General features: G+C 41.0%; 1 protein-coding gene across 1 annotated transcript in view; it reads right to left on the bottom strand.

Moving 5' to 3' along the window:
- BCAT1 (branched chain amino-acid transaminase 1, cytosolic) overlaps positions 1 to 19464 on the bottom strand; it is a 36866-nt gene extending 17402 nt beyond the window's left edge. Inside the window, exons 1-3 of the mRNA XM_009080206.1 lie at positions 19375 to 19464; positions 16958 to 17029; positions 1349 to 1549 (exon numbers count right to left, since the gene is read on the bottom strand). Coding sequence (XP_009078454.1) covers positions 1349 to 1549; positions 16958 to 17029; positions 19375 to 19464 — 363 coding nt within the window. The remainder of the gene's footprint in view (positions 1 to 1348; positions 1550 to 16957; positions 17030 to 19374) is intronic.
- Between the last annotated feature and the right edge of the window lie 349 nt (positions 19465 to 19813).

Below are 19813 nucleotides of genomic sequence, written 5' to 3'. Positions count from 1 at the left end.
AGTGGTGTGAAAACAGTATTATCTGACATCTGTACATCACAGGAGCTGGATCTGGAGTTCAGCAGATCCAGATTATCACACTGCATCATGGAGGGCAAGGAGAAAGGGGAGGGAATGCCAAATTCATCATTTGTATTATACCCACTGTGTATTCATTGAGCCACAGCAATGACACCAGACTCTCCTCTGTCTGTCCTCTTGGCTAGAGGAAACGTGATGCAATAAGGGTAAAAGAATAAAAAAAATGGAAGAAAAAAAATAAGAGCATATTCATATTAGCAATGATTTCAGACTGGGCCAGAGGCCAAGCACTAAAGCAATATGTGACTGAGAGTGAAACATAGATTTGGGACTCCAGCGTGGTTTCTTACTTCTTGGGCAGATCAAGAGCTGCAGCCTTAGTCACAGGGGCCTGTTGTAATTTACACAGGACTTTTGGAGGCTTGGTGACTAGATGGGGAAAATCAACACACACAAAAAGTGGTGAAGGCTCAGGGACAAGCAGGGAAAAGCTTGATCCTTCCCTTTTACCAGTGGTTAAAATAAAATAATGAAAAGAAAAAAGATCAGAAATAATGAAAGAAGCACAAGCAACTCCACACACTTCAGTGGAGACACTCCCACCCACCCAGAAGTGGGAGAAATGGGCTTCCATTTCAGGGTATGTGTCCTGCTGGGTGTGAGTACAGCCCAAGCTGCTCTGGAGACACAAAAGGCAGCTTCAGACAGCAAGCAGCTAAGCACGGAAACTGTTAACCACGCTGGTTTCCGACTTAACATTTCACTTTCCAAAGTTCCTTGCTGAATATTCTCTGCTTAAACACACTTGCATATGCTGAATGCATCAGATCTAGTTCTGAGCTCTCTGGGCTTGTTTGGAGTTCCACAAACATCTGTCTAGTCTGTCCTGAAATCCAAGCTATCAACCTCTAAACCAGCTTAACAAAACTTTCACAAAGTGCATGTTCAGTCCACAAATTAAAGCTACTCTTGGAATCTCCAGCACTTCATCAAGTTACTTCAGAGACAGTAATTGGACAGATGGACTGTCAGTGAACTAGAAAGCTTGCTCAAATGAGCTTGTCACCACACAAGAAGGACTCACCTTCACCAGGCCAGAATGGTATGCGAGTTGGAATCCACAGGCCTGTGTTGCTTCTGAGTTATACTAACATAAACATAACCCTGTGGTAAATAATCCAATTCTTCTGGAAGGACATCAGTTAACAGAACAAAATGTAACTCAACGCTGATAAACTTAAGGCAGTAATAGTCCTTGTATTACAAAGCTGTGGCTTCAAGAGCTAATGAAACAAAACAGTGGTTTCCAAATCAGTTCACTACTCACTTCTATAGCATAATGCAGGGACGAGGAGGCTGGATGCAATGACAGGTTCTCAAGTGGCTTGATATAGGGTCTCTCCCATCCTGAAGCCAAGGACCATTCAATTGTCAGCATATTATCAGTGAACACAGTTCCAAATACCAAACCACTGGGGTCTGGTTTTTCCTTGAACGTCGTAGCTGGGGTGATAATCAAGTCTGAAGCCTGAAGGAACATGAAGACAAAAATGAAGTGTATCCAAATAATTAAGTCAGTCTGATTTAAAAATGATTCTGCACCAGTGAACATGGACAAACTTTAATATTTAATCTGTGGAGACATTTAATGACATAATGATTAAAGGCAGCTAACCTCTAAGTAGCTGGCAAAGTATTTATACTGTGCATGCACACATGTGCACAGTGCTGTTATACAAGAGGTAGTTAGCATATTTTGAAGCACTGTTAAGTTGAAGTACAAGGTGTAAAACCATTAAATTAGCACTGAAAATTTCTTGGACCTTTAGGTGAACACATCTGTACAAGTTCCAGAAACACCCAATTGCTGTACCTCAGAACATAAGAGGATCATCAGAAATTAATCCCCCTCACAACTAAGTAGATGTTACGCCAATTTTCCTTTAATACGTAAAACCAGTGTGAGAATTCAGAGCCAGCAGTCAGCAGATTACTTCTGTCACAATAACTTTTTCATTCACGTTCTTATTTTCCTAGAAAGATCCCATTAGCAAAGAAGGCTAAGTGTTTGCCTGCATGAGGGGCTGTAGAGACTTTCTCTTACAAGCCATCCCTAGCTGCAGACATGCACCACAGGGTCCTGTACTGGTTTTGGCTGGGACAGAGTTAATTTTCTTTATAATAGCTCCTATGGTGTGAATCATCCTAAAGAAAAGCAGGGAAAGAAGGAAAGCAGGATCTCTGGCATGTCACTCCTCTTTACACACAATTAGGGGGGAAACAACTAGAGAGCTACGAAGTGGGCAGAGTCTTGATCCACAGTCTACATTCTCTTTCTATGCCATCTGAGCATTTAAACTGTGCTGGTCAGAGGCACAAAATATCAAATATTGATATTCAAAGCTCCATCTGCCTTTCTAACATGACTCAGAAGGCATTACCCTTATTACAGACCCCTAAGTGAAATCTTACTCCTGTATGTTGGGTGCATATGGGACGCAGATATCTCAGACTATTGATCAAATGATTTGCAAGTGCACCAAAAAGGTGGTTCTGCAAGAGGTATCACTTGGACGTCTCAAACCCAGCACACATTTTGCAGAAGGAGATGAAATTATCTCCAAGCTTTTGAAAAGGAACACATGCAGACCTGTCTCTGTAAACAACTTAATTTTCAATATGCCTTAATGAACAAAGGCCTGATTTTTATTGATTGGTTGTTTTGGTTTAGGCTTTGGGGTTGTTTTGTTGGGTTGTTTTTTTTTTTTAATAATGGCTTAGATGTGAAATTAACTTAGAGCTGGAGCACATGAAGAGCTAAAAGCTTGTTTTGAACTGTTACCAATTATAGGGCTTGTCTACATCTTACATTGCATTAGCCTGGTTGAACTAATACATAATCTGATGAAACAACAATTGCTCTTTACTCTTCCCTTTATTGTTCTGACAGTGAGTGCTCCAATGGGAAAAGCACTACTTAATGATGTTCTGAAAGTAAAAATTAATTTTACCCAGCAACTTGAAAAAAAAATGGTATCACAGAAGAACATGGATCAAAATGAAAGCCACAGAGGAGTGTTTGCAATTATCCACAATGCAAGACTCAGCTCAAGAAAACACTTATGCAGGGGCAGGTTGTCAATAGGGCTTAACTGAGTATGCAGAACACAGTTATAGCCTGGGTTTTACCTCTGCACAGAACCACAACTTGTGAAGAACTCTTTCTTCCAGTGATATCAACAGCTCTCCCTGGAGTCCAGACCTCTGCCTCATTTCAGGTCATTTACATTAAGATAATGACCTTTACAATAAACTGGCCTGGGGACCAGAATTATCACATGGAGTCTCATCCCCTAGAATCCCCATCAGTGTGCTGATTTCTGCTTTTATGCCTCAGTTTGCCACTTCTTCAGTGATGGTAGCATAACTAGTTGAAAGGCAGAACTTCAAAATTGTTTGCTAAACTTATTGGGACTATCATAGCTTTTATTTAAGGATGAGGAAGGATTTTAACCTGGCTCTTCTCACAGACCCACAAGCACATGTGAGATCTCTCCATCATGTGAATTATAATTTAATTGATCAAATACAAGCACATTGTTATGATCTAATGGTTAATACAAAGGGGGTTCCAGATCCAAAGTCACTCCTATGTTGGCTCCTCAGAGATAAGAAGTGGGCCAAGTGCTCACTCTCCTGCAAGTACCCAGTGTGATGGGCACTACAGTGCCTACAGCTCACAGCAGTAGCCCACACTGCTTGGTTCTCAGTCCCAAGGACTGGGGACTCTCTGCAGTCACAAACAGAAATCACTGGACTGGATTTCAGGTTGAGTCACTCAAAGGCAGAAAGCCCAGAGAGGTTGGTAGCTACGATGCTTAACCAGAAAAGCAGCAAATAGTTTCCAGAACACAGAGCTCCTGGAGCTGTCCACTGAACAAGGAACCCACCTGCTGTTTCCCACCTCCTTCAGCAGTTAGGGAAATCTGCTTTCATTCAGCCATTCTGCCAACACCTGAATCAACAGTGTCAGGTGGAGCACTTGACCCATAACAATTCCTTCAAACAACAGCAGGAACACTCTGCCTAAGACCTAAAATATGGGCTAGACTGCACAGACCAGTAGTGCAAGAATCATTCAACAGGCAAAAAGGCAATTTCTTTCATCTTTATAATCCTGTTAAGTTCTCAGGAGCTGCATTTAACACTTCTTTTTTTTTTTTTTTTTTTTTGGCCATTACTTTCTGAAGCTCCTTTCTTAAGGCTCTTTCCCCTTATTCATTCCATTGTCTTTTTCTCTCCCTTTTTACCAAGCAGTGAGCAGTGCAAGTTAACAATGTGAAAAAGCACGTGAATCCTTCAGAATCCAAATGCTTTATATGTCAAGACACCATAAAGTGCTGCAGTACTTTCAATCTTTCTTTTCCATGGTGGGTGACATGTGAGGACAAGGGCCTGGAGAACCATCCTTGGAATACTCTCCCACAGTGTGGTGTGTGCAAAGTACTGCTAGCACCCTCAACCTCTTCTAGGTCTCTGAGTAGTAGGACACTCTATCCAACATCTCACTTGGCCTATGGACCCTTTTGGGTTCGCTTGCTCAATCAGCACCAGCAGGGGTGAAATCAAACACTCAGAAGGGCACACAAAAATTGGGGCAGAGCAAGGCCAGGTGACTAGGACCAGGGGTAGTGGTTAGGTATCAATGCCTATTGTGTTAATGTCACTCATTAAAAAATAATTGCAGCACTACCTTGATATCCCCTATAACCTTTATAAAGTGCAATTTCTTTCTTTCCTTTGCCAACATTCCCCCCAGCCCCGAAAGCAGCATGTTAAGGATGCATTAGGGATTGGAATTAGCATCCATCCACATCTCCACTGTTTGTACTGCCAACACAGAGGGAAATTTTCAACTAGGTGTGTGTTTTGCCTGCTTTGTTTATAAACATGCTCTCAAGCACCTTCTGACACTGCTTAATAAACCACTGAACTGGAAGGAAAACCAGCAAAAGCAGAACAAAAAGGATGAGGGAGATAAAAACAGAAACGGATGTGGTACATGGTCTATTGAGTGCAGCTATTTGGCCCCTGCTCCCTAAACTAAAAGGACAAAGACTTAGTTCCAGGTCTGCAAGCTCTCCATGGGGCAGCAGAACAGGATGTGTGTTCACAGATGGGTGTTCAAAGCAGAACATAAGATATATGTGCGTATTTCCCAGCCCAGGGCACTCTGGTAAGAAATAGGAAGAATCTGATTGTCCTGCCTATAGTAGGCAAAACGGAGTAGTGGAGAACCAGTTGGATACTGCTGATTTTCAGTGCTTATATAGCAGCACTATACCTGCAAACAGCCACTGGCCCAGACAGACACATTCTTTTTTGAAAGGCTCTCATATAAAAAATGCCTGCTGATTCCAGTGCAACTTCTTCCAGAGTGCAGCTTTACCCAAGTAAAGAAGATATAATGTGACCTCCTGAAACTAAAATTCATCATTTGATCAAAACAGATATTTTCAATGATGAGCTGGGTCAAATTAAAAGTGATGTAGTGGTCAGTGTCAATTCTAACCGAAGTGTAACAAGACATCCTGGTGCCTCTAGCCAAGCTGTCGGTTTAATGCTTGTTCTACCCAGATTTTGCAACAGCCTTAAGTGGATTTGGAGCTGACAGCAGCCCCTGGCCAGAGCTGTTCTCTCATTACTGCATTCCTACCTTTCTTACCCTAGACAGCTGTCTTGGATAGACACAGATGGCACAGGCATATTTTGTCCTACTCTTCCCACCAAGTTTTGTCAATACCTTCCCCAATGATCCTTGGCTGTGCACTGAAAGTACTAAGCCATAAGCAGTAGTTTGTGCAGCTGTAACAGGTGTAGCTCATTTGACATACCCAAACTTTTCTAAACACTGTGCTGGGCCAAGCATTTCTATCACTTACTGGAGTGAAACCAGAGCTGGCAGCCTGAGCTGTAAAATAGCTTACCTAACCACAGCAGCAAGTTTCAGCAGAGATCCTCCAAACCTTAACTCAGTGAGACTGACTAACTATTCTGGTGAAATAAGTAACGTCTCTGACTGCCATCAAGATCACAAAGCAAAAATCATTTTTATTACTTATGCTGAGTTTGTAAGCATATCCTAGGAAAGATCAGGAGCTTCTGATGCAATAGCAAACACAGAAGCATAGGCAAAATCAAGTAACTTGTTTTGCCCTTGCACTTCTGAACAGCAAAAATGTGGTTGCAGCAGTGGAGCAAATTTGGAGGAGACAGATTACAAAGAACATGAGGAATTAGTAATCCCTTTATGGTATAAAGGAGAAAGGTAACAAAATATATCTGGGAGGAGTTGGAGAGAATGAGTTAGGACTAAACAGACCAGTTTTCAGGAGGGCTCCAGGGATGAGGATACTTTCCTGCCTTTCAGTCCTTATGGCTGTGACACCCTCATCATTGCTTTTGGGCCCTTCCCAGCACACACATCTCTCTCTATCCCAGGAAACAATTCCTTCTGATGGAGCAGCTACATTCACCCCACAGCACCTTCTACCTGGCCTCTTGAACCTGAGGTTCCTTCTATATGACAGGCTGAGGAGAAAAGGTTTGCAGTGCCAAAGAGAGTCAGTGACAGGGAACTTTGCTTCAGACCCTTCCCCAGCTCTGTTGCCCTTCTCTGGACATGCTCCAGCACCTCAATGTCTTTTCTGAAGTGAGGGGCCAAAAGCTCAAGCCATGATTTGAGGCACAGCCTCACCAGTTCCCAGTACAGGGGGACAGTCCCTGCCCTGGTCCTGTTGGCCACACTATTGCTGATCCAAGCAAGGATCCCATTGACCCTGGATGGCCATTGGGCCTCTTGGTCACCCAGGCACACTGCTGGCTCATGTTCAGCCTGTTGGCCAGTACTCCCAGGTCCTTTTCCACCAGAGCCTCCCACCACATGGGGCTTCTTTCTGCAGCCAGATATCATGGATTATGCTCAATAGCTACTACTGCACAAAAACAGGCTGAGAGGAATCAGGGGCAACACACCACCTCTCCCATCAGAGCAGACAGCAGCATTGCAGGCTATGCAAATAGAAAGTTGGAAAAGGTTATGTGAGGTGTTTGGGCAACTGGTATTTTCCTCCTCCACCGGGAAAAAAACAAGCAATCGCCTATTCCCAGACGTTGTCTTCAAAATAGAAATGCTGAATACTGCTCTAGTAGATGAAACCAACTGCAGCCTCTTGTAGCAGGTGTTATTTTTGTCTAGTTTGTCAGGCTTACTACCTCTATGTTCACTAATCACTAGCCACACAACAGCAGCATTTACAGTCAAAGAAAGAGGAGACTTATGTCCTACAGGCCTTAAGTAAACCAGGGACTGTGGGTTTGCTCCTTTTCCCATCACCTTCTCTGGAAAAAACTCTGTTTTCTGGGGCACAGGCCATGGTTTCTGTACAAGGCTAAACCCTGTATGGCTCTGATCACAATAATAAATTCTATAGTAGAAATAATGAGCACAATAAAAGTTTTATCAACTCAAAACAGAGTAAGATAGTCAAATAAATTCTTAGAAATCTATTACACACTTGTAAGTATAAGAGTAATGTAAATGTAAGCTATCCTATAATCCCTCTACCATCAATACTATTTTAAATTTACAGCAGAGCCTGAGGCTTGAGAATGGAAAGTGTGCCAAGATGTAAGACTTGAGCAGGAATAAAGCACTAATTTTCCTGCTATAAAAAAAATTAGATACAAAATATTAAAAGTATCTTCTGCAACCCCAGGGAGAATATCCAGAAATCTTTCAACATAAAGCTTCCCTGGACTTTGTCTGAGAATATGTTAGCACATGTAATTGGACTGAGGCCTGGAATCATTGCATCAAGTTGACTGTGCACTTGGTGATAAACCACAGAACAAATGACAAAGCAAAAGAGAGTCAAGGCTCTGCATCAGTATGAGTCAATCTTGGAAAGAACAGAAAATATGGCTGGAAGGACCTTGTCTAGTCCATCCTTTGCAAGGCATCTAACCTAAACTATTCATAACAGATACTTACAAAATATTTGTCAAACCAAGGAATGAAATTCTGCTACACTCTGTAAGCAATGGGAAGGGAAGAAGGGCAGCACAACATACTCCTGCTTCTTTAACCTTTCCCCTGGTCTGACAGCTGCTCCAACTCTGATGCAGGAATGTTTGATCTGGGGCAGGAGGCAGGGAAGTAAACCTGCTCTGACAAGACAACAGATAAGTGGTTGGAATCGAAATAAACTTCTTGCCTTAGAGAATGAAAAGGGCACCTAGGGCAGCAGCACAGCTGAAAATAGAGTCTGAAGCTCCCAAAACACCTCAGAAGGGAAATAAATATGTTGGAAAGCTACAGTCAGGCTAGACTATAGAGGAAGCAGTGAAGAAACCTATTTTGCCCTACAAACCACTCAAGCACATGGATAGTGCATAATATTATTTATTTAAATAGCACTACCTAAATTTAAATGTTTTCCCTATGTTGCTGACATGCTGCCTGCACAACCTCCCCCTGATTGGATCCAAAGCCCATTTAAGTTGGTCAAGAACCTTTCCTCCAGCTTTGCAGGAATTTGGATTGTAAGGGAAGCAAAACTACCTGAATCTTTATAGCCTCACTTTATATTCCCACTTCAGGAAAATTACAGGGATTAATAATTGTGGGTTTTTTCCTCCCTTACTCATTAGTCTGTTCTCCCCTGACAAGTTCCAGAAGGCATATGTTTTTAAAGTTAAGAAAGATGCAGGAATGAGGTTCCTACAGATCCTAAGGAAACCTTCTATCTGATATAAAGGAATTCTTAAGGAAAGCATCTATTTGATTTTAAAGTGGTATATCTCCTCTACTCCAGTTAATGGTATTTTCATTATTCTATGAAAACCAGTCATCTAGTATCTCATCTATCAAAAAAAAATAAAGCATTTAAAATATGATTACCTCTATAAAATACAAAACACCTAAGTTCTGACAAGACTATTGAACATAGGAACAAAAATTAGACACATTATTGCATTTTTGTCCTAGAAACCATTTTTGTTTGCTGACAGCTACTGCAGTTAACTAAGTGGGGTGACCACAAAGTGTGAGCAGACTTTAATGCAGCCATTGCACTGGTCTGAAAAACACTCTGCTGTGCCTCACTGTTACTGCTGGTTGAGTCAGCTATCCAAAAATCCTCTCTGGCCATGCAACTGCACTTCATTTTTGCAATGTAGATATACCTGAGCTTTAGATTAGAAAGAAGCAATCCATATAGGGAAACACAGACTACAAGTCTGTAATAGCAGAAAGTCCTCTCATAGACTTGTATGCAAACATTTCCATAAAAACAAAACTAGGATCATTCTTCACTAATGGAACATATTAACTAATTAACTTATTCATATGATTCACTATTGGTACATACTGCTTCTTCTCAGAAGATCTGACAGCTTGGTTAATGCAATTCCTGCTTCTGTGCTCTCCTTGCCTCACAACCACTGTATTTCTGCATTGTAGCATAAACATCATGTTCCATTTTTAGAAAGAGTTTGCCTGGGAGAAGGTTTGAGCCTAACACAAGCTGAGGACTCACAGTGGCCTGTGACAGAAAACTGGATCTCTGACATTTCACCCACAGCACATCTTTGCACAGCAGCACAGTCTTTGAGATGTTCAACTAACACTGGATGAAAACAAGCCTCATAAATTTGGTCACCAAGATTTAAGACACTCCTGTCTCCTGATTCAGGAAACATCATTTCTATTTCACATGCAACAAAAAATGAGATATTTACATCTAAGTCTCTCTAAAAGAAGTAGCCATGTTGAAGGAAGAAATGAATTCCAAACCTAAGGTTCAGACAAGCAAGCTGAAATATTTCCCCTAAGTAGCCTGGGCAGTTACAAACGTGTTATGTGGAATAGCCAAGAATAGAACCATAATCTCACATGTCCAAGTCCTGAGCAGTTGCAATTAAATCTTCTTACCCTGGTTTTAATAAGCTTGCAGACATGCAGGGAAGTGGATCCATGGAATGCAGGCATTCAGTAGTTAGCATTTCACAAGGAATTTCAAAAACTTTTGGAAATATAAAATGCTTTTTATCTTACAGTCTCCTACACAGAGGTTACAGAAATAATTTCATTCTGCTAACCACACCTGCCTTTTTCTCTTACCCCATCTCCCTTTCACACTGGTAGACAGAAGACAAATTTACAAATTGACATTAAATTCAGTGTTTGATCTGCCACATTTTGCCATTTCATTCCATTCAGTACTTTCTCAGAAACAGGGTCTAAACACAGGATTAACATAAACCTCTTCCAGCTCTCCAGGCTGTTAGTTCATGAAGAGTTAGGATACAGAGGCAGAAGCAAACAAAGCCAAGAGAATCCTATAAAAAAAGAAGACTAAATTCTCTTCTTAAATTGCAGTTCCTATTCATGTGTGCTCAGCAAAAAAACCATTTAATATCAAAACTGGGGACTTGATATCAGTGACATCAAAATTTCAGAAATCTTGGTAACAGGTAGGGGCACTATAGATTTTATAAGTTTTGGAGTCAGTAAGTTTATAAGTTTCCTTTGGGAATCATTTGCTGGTGCTAAGCTTTGCATTTTAAAAGCAATTCTTCATCTTGGGAAAAATAAATCCAGAAAATGACCCAAACTTAATGGAATCTCCAAAATTCTAGTACAGTTTCTGTGCTTTTACAGACACCAACTACAGCTTAAACTGCTACTTAAAAGGAAGATAAATTATCACTCCCTCTGTGCTATAAATCAACTCAGCCACACTGTCCACTGGCTGTTTTTTCTAGCTATTTCCTTTTATCTTGGCTAAAAGCTCCTGTTATTTGTTGAAGACAATTAGCTTTATTTGCAAATCCTTCAGCTTCAGATAATGGGACAATCAGTTCCTCTACTACAGCTTAGAAAATCTATTTGCTGAAATCTTGCAACTATTTGAAGAACATTACCCACTTGAAGAGAAACACAGAACCACTTGCCATCAAGCTAAAGCTGAAGAGAGCTGCTACAGATCTTAAATTCTTTCCTAACAACTGAAACAAAAGCAGTAGAAATGTAAGTCAGTCTGGCCCAGCTGTAATAGTCATATTCAAAAGAGTTTGTGCCATGCCTGTGTGGATACAGAATACCACAGAAACCACACAGCACTCAGCCTGCTCTGTGCTGCAGCTGGTTTCCCCCTGAGCAGGTGAAGATGAGAGAGTGGATTTGATTGCAAATCACCTGAAATAACTCTGCAGCATGTACATACCTGCTAGGAGGCATAATCAGGTGGTGTGAAGGTATCATGATCTAATAATATTATTAATTGCCAATCTTTTTGTCACATATGACAAAAAACAAGTAATGTTATTGCTGTTGATAAAAAGCTGGAGTCGATACAAACAAAATAAAATCAGAATGACCTTTTCTAAAGCAGTGCCCTACTGTTATGACAACCACAGAACTGGCCTCTAGCTTGGCATCTTGATCTAATGGTGGCTACAGCTATGTACTTCCATGGAAATGATACAGAGATGACCTACCAAATGGTAACTGACACTTTAGCTTAGGAGGATCAGATTGGACATCAGAGAAAAAATCCTTTTCTTTAAGAGAGTAGCCCAGCCCTGTGTTCACCAGACAAAGCCACAACTGACCTGGGCTGGTGCTGCTTAGGGTCCCATTTCCATGGGAGAATGGACTAAATGGCCTAAGGTTCCTATACACAAAATATTTGAGATGCCTTATGGTGTAATGTTATACACAAACACATATATACAGACCTCCAACTGGTCATCCTTCTTTTCCTGCTTCAAAGCAGTTTATGTAAGAGATGATTTTCCATATACCTGTTTTTGGGAACTACTGCTCATCACAGCAACAAGATATTGGTAAATTTCTATAACAAACTTTTCCTTATATAACTTCACATTAAAGAAATCTGCTGCTTGAACAAAGTTAAAAATGAGGTTTAATATAGAATTTAAAATGGCATTTCAGGGCATTCTCCTAACATCCCCTCCTAACCCCCAAACCACAGAAGAATCAACAGCTGCAACATGACAAAAAGCCTCACTAAGTGCCCACATGCTTTGCCAGGTAAATAATTTATCAATGTCAGTAGAAAATGACAAATGAGGACAAGCTGGGGAGGAAGAGATTAAAAACATACAAACCATGTCAACTGCTTTGTATTTGTTAGCCTTGTACACAATGTGGTAACTATAATGCGTGTATTCCCTCATTCTAAAAACACTACAGTGTTTCCTTGATCCATGTTCTGAGCATGTCAGAAACTTTACCTACTGCTCATATAAAATGAAGACACAAGAAAAGTGCAATTTACTTCCTAAACTCTTCAAGGAGTGAAATTTTCACCACGTCACACTAATGTGCCAATGTGAGTCAATCTGAGTCAATTAGCTCAGATTTTTAAGAGATGTTTCAAAAATTAGACTGTTCTGCATGTTATATATTTTCAGTCTAAGCATTGGAGGGAAAGCAAGAAAAAATCTTTAAAAAAAAAGGGTTGGAGAATTGTTTTTTCTTTGTCACTGTCAGCAACATTTTCACATATAAAATAGAGCTTAAAATTGTCTATTACATCAAAATTAATTGGCCCCTCTCTCAAAGCCCAGAGTAAGGAATCTTATATCCCACTATACCTAGCACAATAGACCCACTAGGGTTTTGTTAGTATAAATATGTTTATGAATCACAGTAATGTAAAACCTTCATTGGCAATCCCTCAATTTGGACCACAAATGCCTACATTAGAAATAAGTTTTCAGTTTCTTCTGGTGTAAAATACACTACAGTTTAGATTCTGTGGAAAAACTGTCAGAGATTCTGGTTGGGGTTTATTTGTAGGTTATACCTATGGAGTGGAAATAATCTTTGGGCTCTAATTTGTACAACACCTAGCACAGTGACAGCTAGAAAATTCGGTATATCCAGCATCTCACACGGCTAGACATGAGCTAGCTTCAAACTGGAAGTCATGCAGACTTACTAGCATAGCACTGTACTCTGTCTCACAAGTCCAAGAGCCCAACAGGGATTATCAGTTTGAGCACAGCACTACACTAACCTGCCTATATAGCATCCAGTGTGCCATGGGCTCACATCCCACTGGCTCAGAGCCTGGGAAGGTTGGATCTGTCTGCAAAAAAACATGAGGGAGCACTCAGAGTTACTTAGAGTAGCCTGAGGAGCCATTCAGATACAGAAGCTCCACTTAAACATTCTTCATTCCACCACAGATCTTCATGTTAGCAAATCAATCCAGATCCACTTGGAAACTACAGCTACTTTGTTCTGCTTTGGTGTAGCAGACTAGCCAGTATTCTCTGGAAACATTTAATAGGCCATTAAAAATTAAAACAAAAGAACTGAACTTGTCACCAATAAGATGGCAAACTAATCTTCCAATAACTTCAGATCACTGAAACACAGAGTAACTTAATAGGAGTGGGTAAGACCTTCTTAAAGTGCTCCTTGTATCAGTCTCAAAGAGAAAAATGTACTCCATGACAAAAGGTTATGGAAAAATAATCTAGTCTATCTGGATATGGATTGATAACATGAGGGAAAGAAACTGCAGTCATAGATGGCTTTAGTTTCATAAGACCAAGATTTATGAACTCAAAGTCAGAACTAATACACACAAAGTCCAACAACATTCATCCTGTCTCCTGACAGTACAATAAGCAGAATGAAGGCATTAAAGACATTACCAGATTTTTAATCATAAAAATTAAGTGCCTTAGACATGACAGTGTGCTATTTCATGGTTATTACTGACATGTGTAAGAGCAAAACCACATATGTGCATTTTTTGACTCGACTTTCCAAACACCACTCAGCAGTACAGAGCATGATTGCACTTTCCATTACTGGCTTCACATTCCCCTCGTAGAGATCCAATGCTGACAATAGGTTTTGGTCACAAATCAGTCAGATATTTAAATGAACAAATATGCAAATATGTGCAGCTGGGGCAAGGAGAAAGATCACTCTTGTGAAAGGAGCTGGGCAGATAAATCCTGGAGCTCTGACACTTTCTATAATACAGGAAACTCCAGCATAGTCACTATTTCCTTCAATGTTTCTTAGCTGTTCCAAGGTCACTGGGCATGTGTCAACTGTAAACACCACACATTGAGTATCACAGACCTGTCATGATGGGAATTCTAACTGCAGAAGTGAGTGAAATTAAGGCAGTTCAGCAGCAGTTAAAATTAACCAAAGGGCCATTCTGAGCCAATGCCTTAAGAGAAGTCCATGAGAATGGAAAACAGCAATCAGTTGGCAAGGGGCTCACTGCCTGCTAGAAACTGGAGGTAACATTCATTCCTTCCCCTCCAGTGTTCAGGGACTCTCCAAGTCCACCTTTCCAAGTCAGGCACAAATTGCAGCACAGTTCAAAGCAGCTCAGCCCACCTAAAAAGGGCAGCACTGCATTCTAAAAAGAAATGTCTTCAGAGGGCTAATCTGGCATTCAAACATTGGGCATGATCCACTGTAAACAATATGTTTTATGTAAGCTTTAACCAAAACCATACCCTGTTTTCTGCATTCCCACAATCTTGGACTGCTTAGACTACTGGCACAAAATTGCAGCTTTCTTCAGCACAGTCAGCCCCATGGGTCAACGTCATTCCTTTGAAATATTATTAGCTATAGTTTCTGAAATTGTAACTGTAAGTGTCTTCCATATAAATGTTTGTGAAGTTCCCTAGAATGAATCCAGGCTATTTTACTTGCCATTTTCTGGTGCTGGTTTTTCTGTCATTTATAAAGTTTTTCTTCTTAATTTGAGGATGAAGTAAAAGAGACTGGAAATAATTACTATAATGCATGAAACTACAACCAATACCTATGTTCCCACCTTAACTTCTATACACATACCTCCCATAGCACAATATTTTCTAGAAATCTCTACCCCTTTCTGGTAACTGCAGCTAGTCTTCAGAAACAGAGCCATAAGGCAGGAATGGACTTATAAATTAGACTTCAGCCTGAGCCAGCTGCTTTTTTTTAAGCATTATTCCCTTTATGACCATCTGTCCCACCTGCTAATATATTTTTCCCCTCACACAGCCTCTCCACTACAATGATTTGCTATTCTGGCTGACATACAAGTATCAATGGAAAGGAACCTGGATTTAATCCAGCTTTGTGCCACCCAATGTTTGAAGCTTTTGTAGGGCACCTGCTTGACTGTTAGTATAATTAAATCTGCCTTAAGTCTGCTTTAGTTCATGCCCAGTTCACCTATGACCCAAGCACTGTCAGAGTGTGTTGTCACTCTTCTTTCTGGACTGCTTTAATGAGTGAGGGAAACAGTTCAGAGTGGTTACACAGAGTCTCCTCTCTGTAAAGCAGTTCTTATTCTTAAATACACCAGCACACTCTACTGAATGACTCTGCTGAGATTTATCCTGTCTATTTATTGAAAGTGAATTCACAAAACAGCCCTGCACTCCATACTTGTGAATTGCTGGGGTTTCAAAACTGGCTGCATGCCTGAGTTTGTCAACATTTTCCAAATCAGACCGTCTGGCTGAAAAGTCATCCTAAATCTTCCTCCTAGGGCAGAACTGCCAGGGAGACACAATGCAAAGAAATGAGGAAGAGAAGAACTGGGAAGGGCTGAGAATGAGGAAATAGAAATTAAATGGCATGTTGCTACATGGAGAAATTCTGCAGCCATGCTCAAGAATTCATTGCTGTTTTCAATGAGACCAGCATCAGAATAAACCATATCAAGGAGTCCAACATAATTATTGCAGCACTTATTTTCCATATCTGGTTAAAGCCTGGCAACTAAAAAGGGAAGTAACTAGTTTAGCATAGTTCAGGAGATTGCGCAGCAGTGACACTGCCCAAAAAAACCAGGAAGAATATGACAAAGTGTATCATGATAATTTCATCTCATGCACTACTGACAACAGCCAGAAATAAAAGGAGGGAACTGCTGAGAAAGCACATGTGAAGTCACTTCTTCTGGGTACTAATTTTATATGTCTGCAAAATACAGATGAGGCTTTTGAAAGATTGCAAAGCAGGGAGAGGGGGAGAAAAAGAATTACAGATGTGTGGCATAGAATAACGGCAAAAGAAGTATAAAAGGCAAGAAAAAAGGGAGTGAGGACAAAAAGTAGAATTCAAAGGAGCACATGCTGATGGGCTTTACATTTCCAAAAGAACATTGAAAGTTGTCATCTGTGTCCATACAGTGTTTAAAATGAGCTTAGTTACTAGCACTGCATTCAGGAAAGAAGCAGAGGAAGAGAATGATATCTTAACTGAGCTCAGTTCTAAGCATAAGATTTAAATAAAAAGAGAGGGATGCAATTTCATGTGAGTTTCTGGCAGATGCTCAGCATTCCTTATTATCATAGCCCTGTTTGCTTGTGGAGTGCTGATCATGTGCCAGAGCTGCAGAGTGCTTTGGAGTCCTTCCGAGATCCTTAGCTCTGCAACTTCGGGACCAGATGGAAAAACCTTCTTATGAACACCATTCAGAATGCCAAAGTTTAACAAATAACAGAGTGCCACGGAGATGTTGTTTGGAAAGAGACCTTAATGGGGGGACTCACTCTTTATTTCTATTGCTCTGGAAGTAGGTAAGAGTTAAAATTAAAGTCACCTATACCATTTTAATGTTAATGACTACTAACCTTTTAGCTGGAACTGAAACTGTAATAAATACAAGTTCTTCTTGTAACACTCTTCATTTCTACATTGAAAACACACTCAGCAAATGCAACTTCCAGAATTATTTACAGAATTATGACATTCAAGCATGTCAGTAGCTATGAACACCTGCACAACAGTCATTTCCATGTTACGGATACTGGCCGAAATGCCACTGAAATGCTTCAGACACTCATCTCTTAACAAACAGCATACCTTGAAAGATTCTGTCGTATCCTTTGCTGTTTCTCCTGAACACCCTCCGGCCGTGCACTCATTCTGACAGCCCTGGAACAAACAGAACGAGAGGAAATCTAATCCAGTGCACATTGCAGAACAGTTGATACACAGTTAATTCATTTTAGGGACAGACTGTATTGAATTATCAGACATTGTCATCAGTAAATATGTTAGCAAGAACTTTGAGGTAGTTTCGTAGCACAACTTTCCACCTTTGGGGCTTCTAGTTTTACTTCAGTTACATTATTTTGCACAACTGTATTTAGGGACTTTACAGGAGAGGCAACATCCAAGATTAGATTATCACTCTGAACTGCAGAAGGAGATGGGCAATATATAAAGTCTTTCATTCAAAGCTGAATAAATAAATTGTGTTTTTACACAATTCCATCAGAGCCAAGTTTCTCTACTGAAGCATCCACCTAACAGGTTTGCTTTTGCCTTTTCTCAGAGAAGCCTAAGCAGGCAGAAAGGAAGGAAAGAGGAAGGAATTGGTTTGGTTAAATCCTTCATTAAATGGAGACAGTGATGCCCACCTCTAGGAATAAATAATATTATGAATTGTCTATTATGCTGAACTTCAGGCTTCTGCCACTGCCAAAGCTAGAAAAGAACTGAAAAAAGGTGCTCGTTCTAGACATCCTTGTGTTTGGCAACAGAGACAACAGACAAGTGCAAGCCATTTACCTAAAACAAGATTTCCAGTTCCCACAGCATCAAGCCAACATCTTTGTGGACCCTCCTGCACTGGCTAGACCTTCCCTGCCAGTGGCCTCTACATCCATATTGCACCCAACAGCACGGAACAAAATATACGAGTACAGCCCTGACAGCATTTCTTGTTTCTCAGCAGCCTTTAACTGCTGAAAAGGTGAAGTGAGGGCAGAGGTTTGGGAGAGGGAAGAAGGCACCAGAAGAGAGAGGTTTAGGTGATGGGCCATGAAGGGAATGGCTAGGACAATGGTACAAGAGAAGCACAGCTGGCAATGGAGAGGATGGCAGAAGGGAGTGCCAGCTGCTGAGATGAACCCAGTTTGGGTGGGCATGGGGAAACAGATGTGCTGGTCAGAGAGGCTGTTTAAAGGGGTGAAGAAAAGACAGAGGCACTAAGGGATGTTACTGCTAGGGCTGACAGACAAAGGACTTTCAACCTTACATGCAAAAAGCCCTAGCTAGAGCCTGCACTGGCTGCTCATCACATGGTGGTTACCTCACCCTGCCACCCCTCAGCCTTGCTGAATCTTGGGTGGGAACTCCCAGACCAGGTGGCAAAGCCCCAGATCACAGGTATAATTCCCTGAAGGAAAGGTGCACAGGAAACCTTCCATGGTCAGCCTGTGAGATCCCAAGCTCTTACCCGGGGAGCAGATCTCACCCTACCAAGTGAGCTGCATGCAGGGTGGATGGCAGTATCAGGGAGACAGCACAGTCCTGCACAGCCACCAAACTGTGGGGCCAGGGCTGGCACCACAGGGCTCACAGGCTGTGAGGCATGACACACACAAAGCAAACAACATGATTCTTTCGCCTTTTGCAGATCCTGGGGATATGGTGTTAAATGAAGCCAACAGTACCTTCAGTGGGCCTTCAACAGATCACAGGCTTGCTACCAACAAAAGAAAATGCAGAACTCCCAGCCACAGCAGAACTCACTTCCTCTCCCCTCCCACCCTGAGGCCCCAGGGAGGCCACAGCATCCCTCCTGCTGCCTTTTCTCACCATCAGCTTTAACCCTTCTGTTCCTCTTTCTAACCCTCTACAGTGAGACAGGCAAACAAGGCTACAGGATCCTTCCTATGCACTAAAGGAGGTTCTGCCAAGAGAAATCACAATGTACCAATATGCTTTACCTTTTCTTATAAATGTGTTTTGCTTGCCTTAAAACTTAGTGTTTTCTACACCAGAAAGACAAGACTTTGGTAGAGTGTACCGTGGCATCCAGTGTCAGAGTCTAAGCAGGACTAAAGTGTTCCCCAAACTGAGGGACACTGGATACTAGTAAGTCTTTGCTTTTCCTGTAATTCTTCAAATACTTCCAAATTCAGTGGCAAAATCCAGGAAAGTCTTCATGACATCATCAGTTTATATTAGCTACATATTCTGCAGATGAATTAATAACCAGAATTTCTTAAGGACTCCATTGCTGTCTTTTGTCTAATATCTAGTATGCCAAGTTGGATTTTCTAATAATAATCACTGGTGACAGCAAATACTGACAAATACTCAACCATTATGTTTCAGTTTCTTTCTGCCTCTGCTTTATGAATTTGCCCGAAGCAACTGCTGGCATCAACACAGAGAGAACCAAAGCTGGATACAGTTTAATATTCTCTTTCATGATGTTTTTTAAAGATAGGAAACTCCTATGTGAATTTCAAGCAAAGACCACCTACAGGAGCAGGCCCTGGGAGCTCAATCATGTTGCCCTTCAGTTCAAGGTTCCCATTGAACTCAGTGAAGTCAACAGCCCAATTTTTGGGCATGTGCCATGGGACTGATCCTGTTCTCCATGAAGCCATTATGTTTTACAGATTTAACTCATATTAAAAGCAAGTAACTGCCTTCGTTAACCACACTGAGATTAAATTGTGTTAATCCCTCGGCACTAGAAAGACATACCACAATTACTTCCTAATTGATGGAGTCATATTTTAATGGCTCCATGGCTTATAAATCTGAAACATGTTGCTAAATGCAATAGGGACAATTACTCCCTGGTTTAGTGCCAACATTGCCAAGGGAGATATGCCAAGCATAAATTTGCCCTTTGTGTTTAATAGCATGGTAGATTTAAAACTGCATCCATTAAAACACTGGTGTTATCCTGAAGAT

This window comes from Acanthisitta chloris, unplaced genomic scaffold (assembly GCF_000695815.1).
Source record: "Acanthisitta chloris isolate BGI_N310 unplaced genomic scaffold, ASM69581v1 scaffold13398, whole genome shotgun sequence".
In the NCBI taxonomy this organism is placed as follows: domain Eukaryota; kingdom Metazoa; phylum Chordata; class Aves; order Passeriformes; family Acanthisittidae; genus Acanthisitta; species Acanthisitta chloris.
This window is presented reverse-complemented; position numbering and strand designations above follow the sequence as displayed.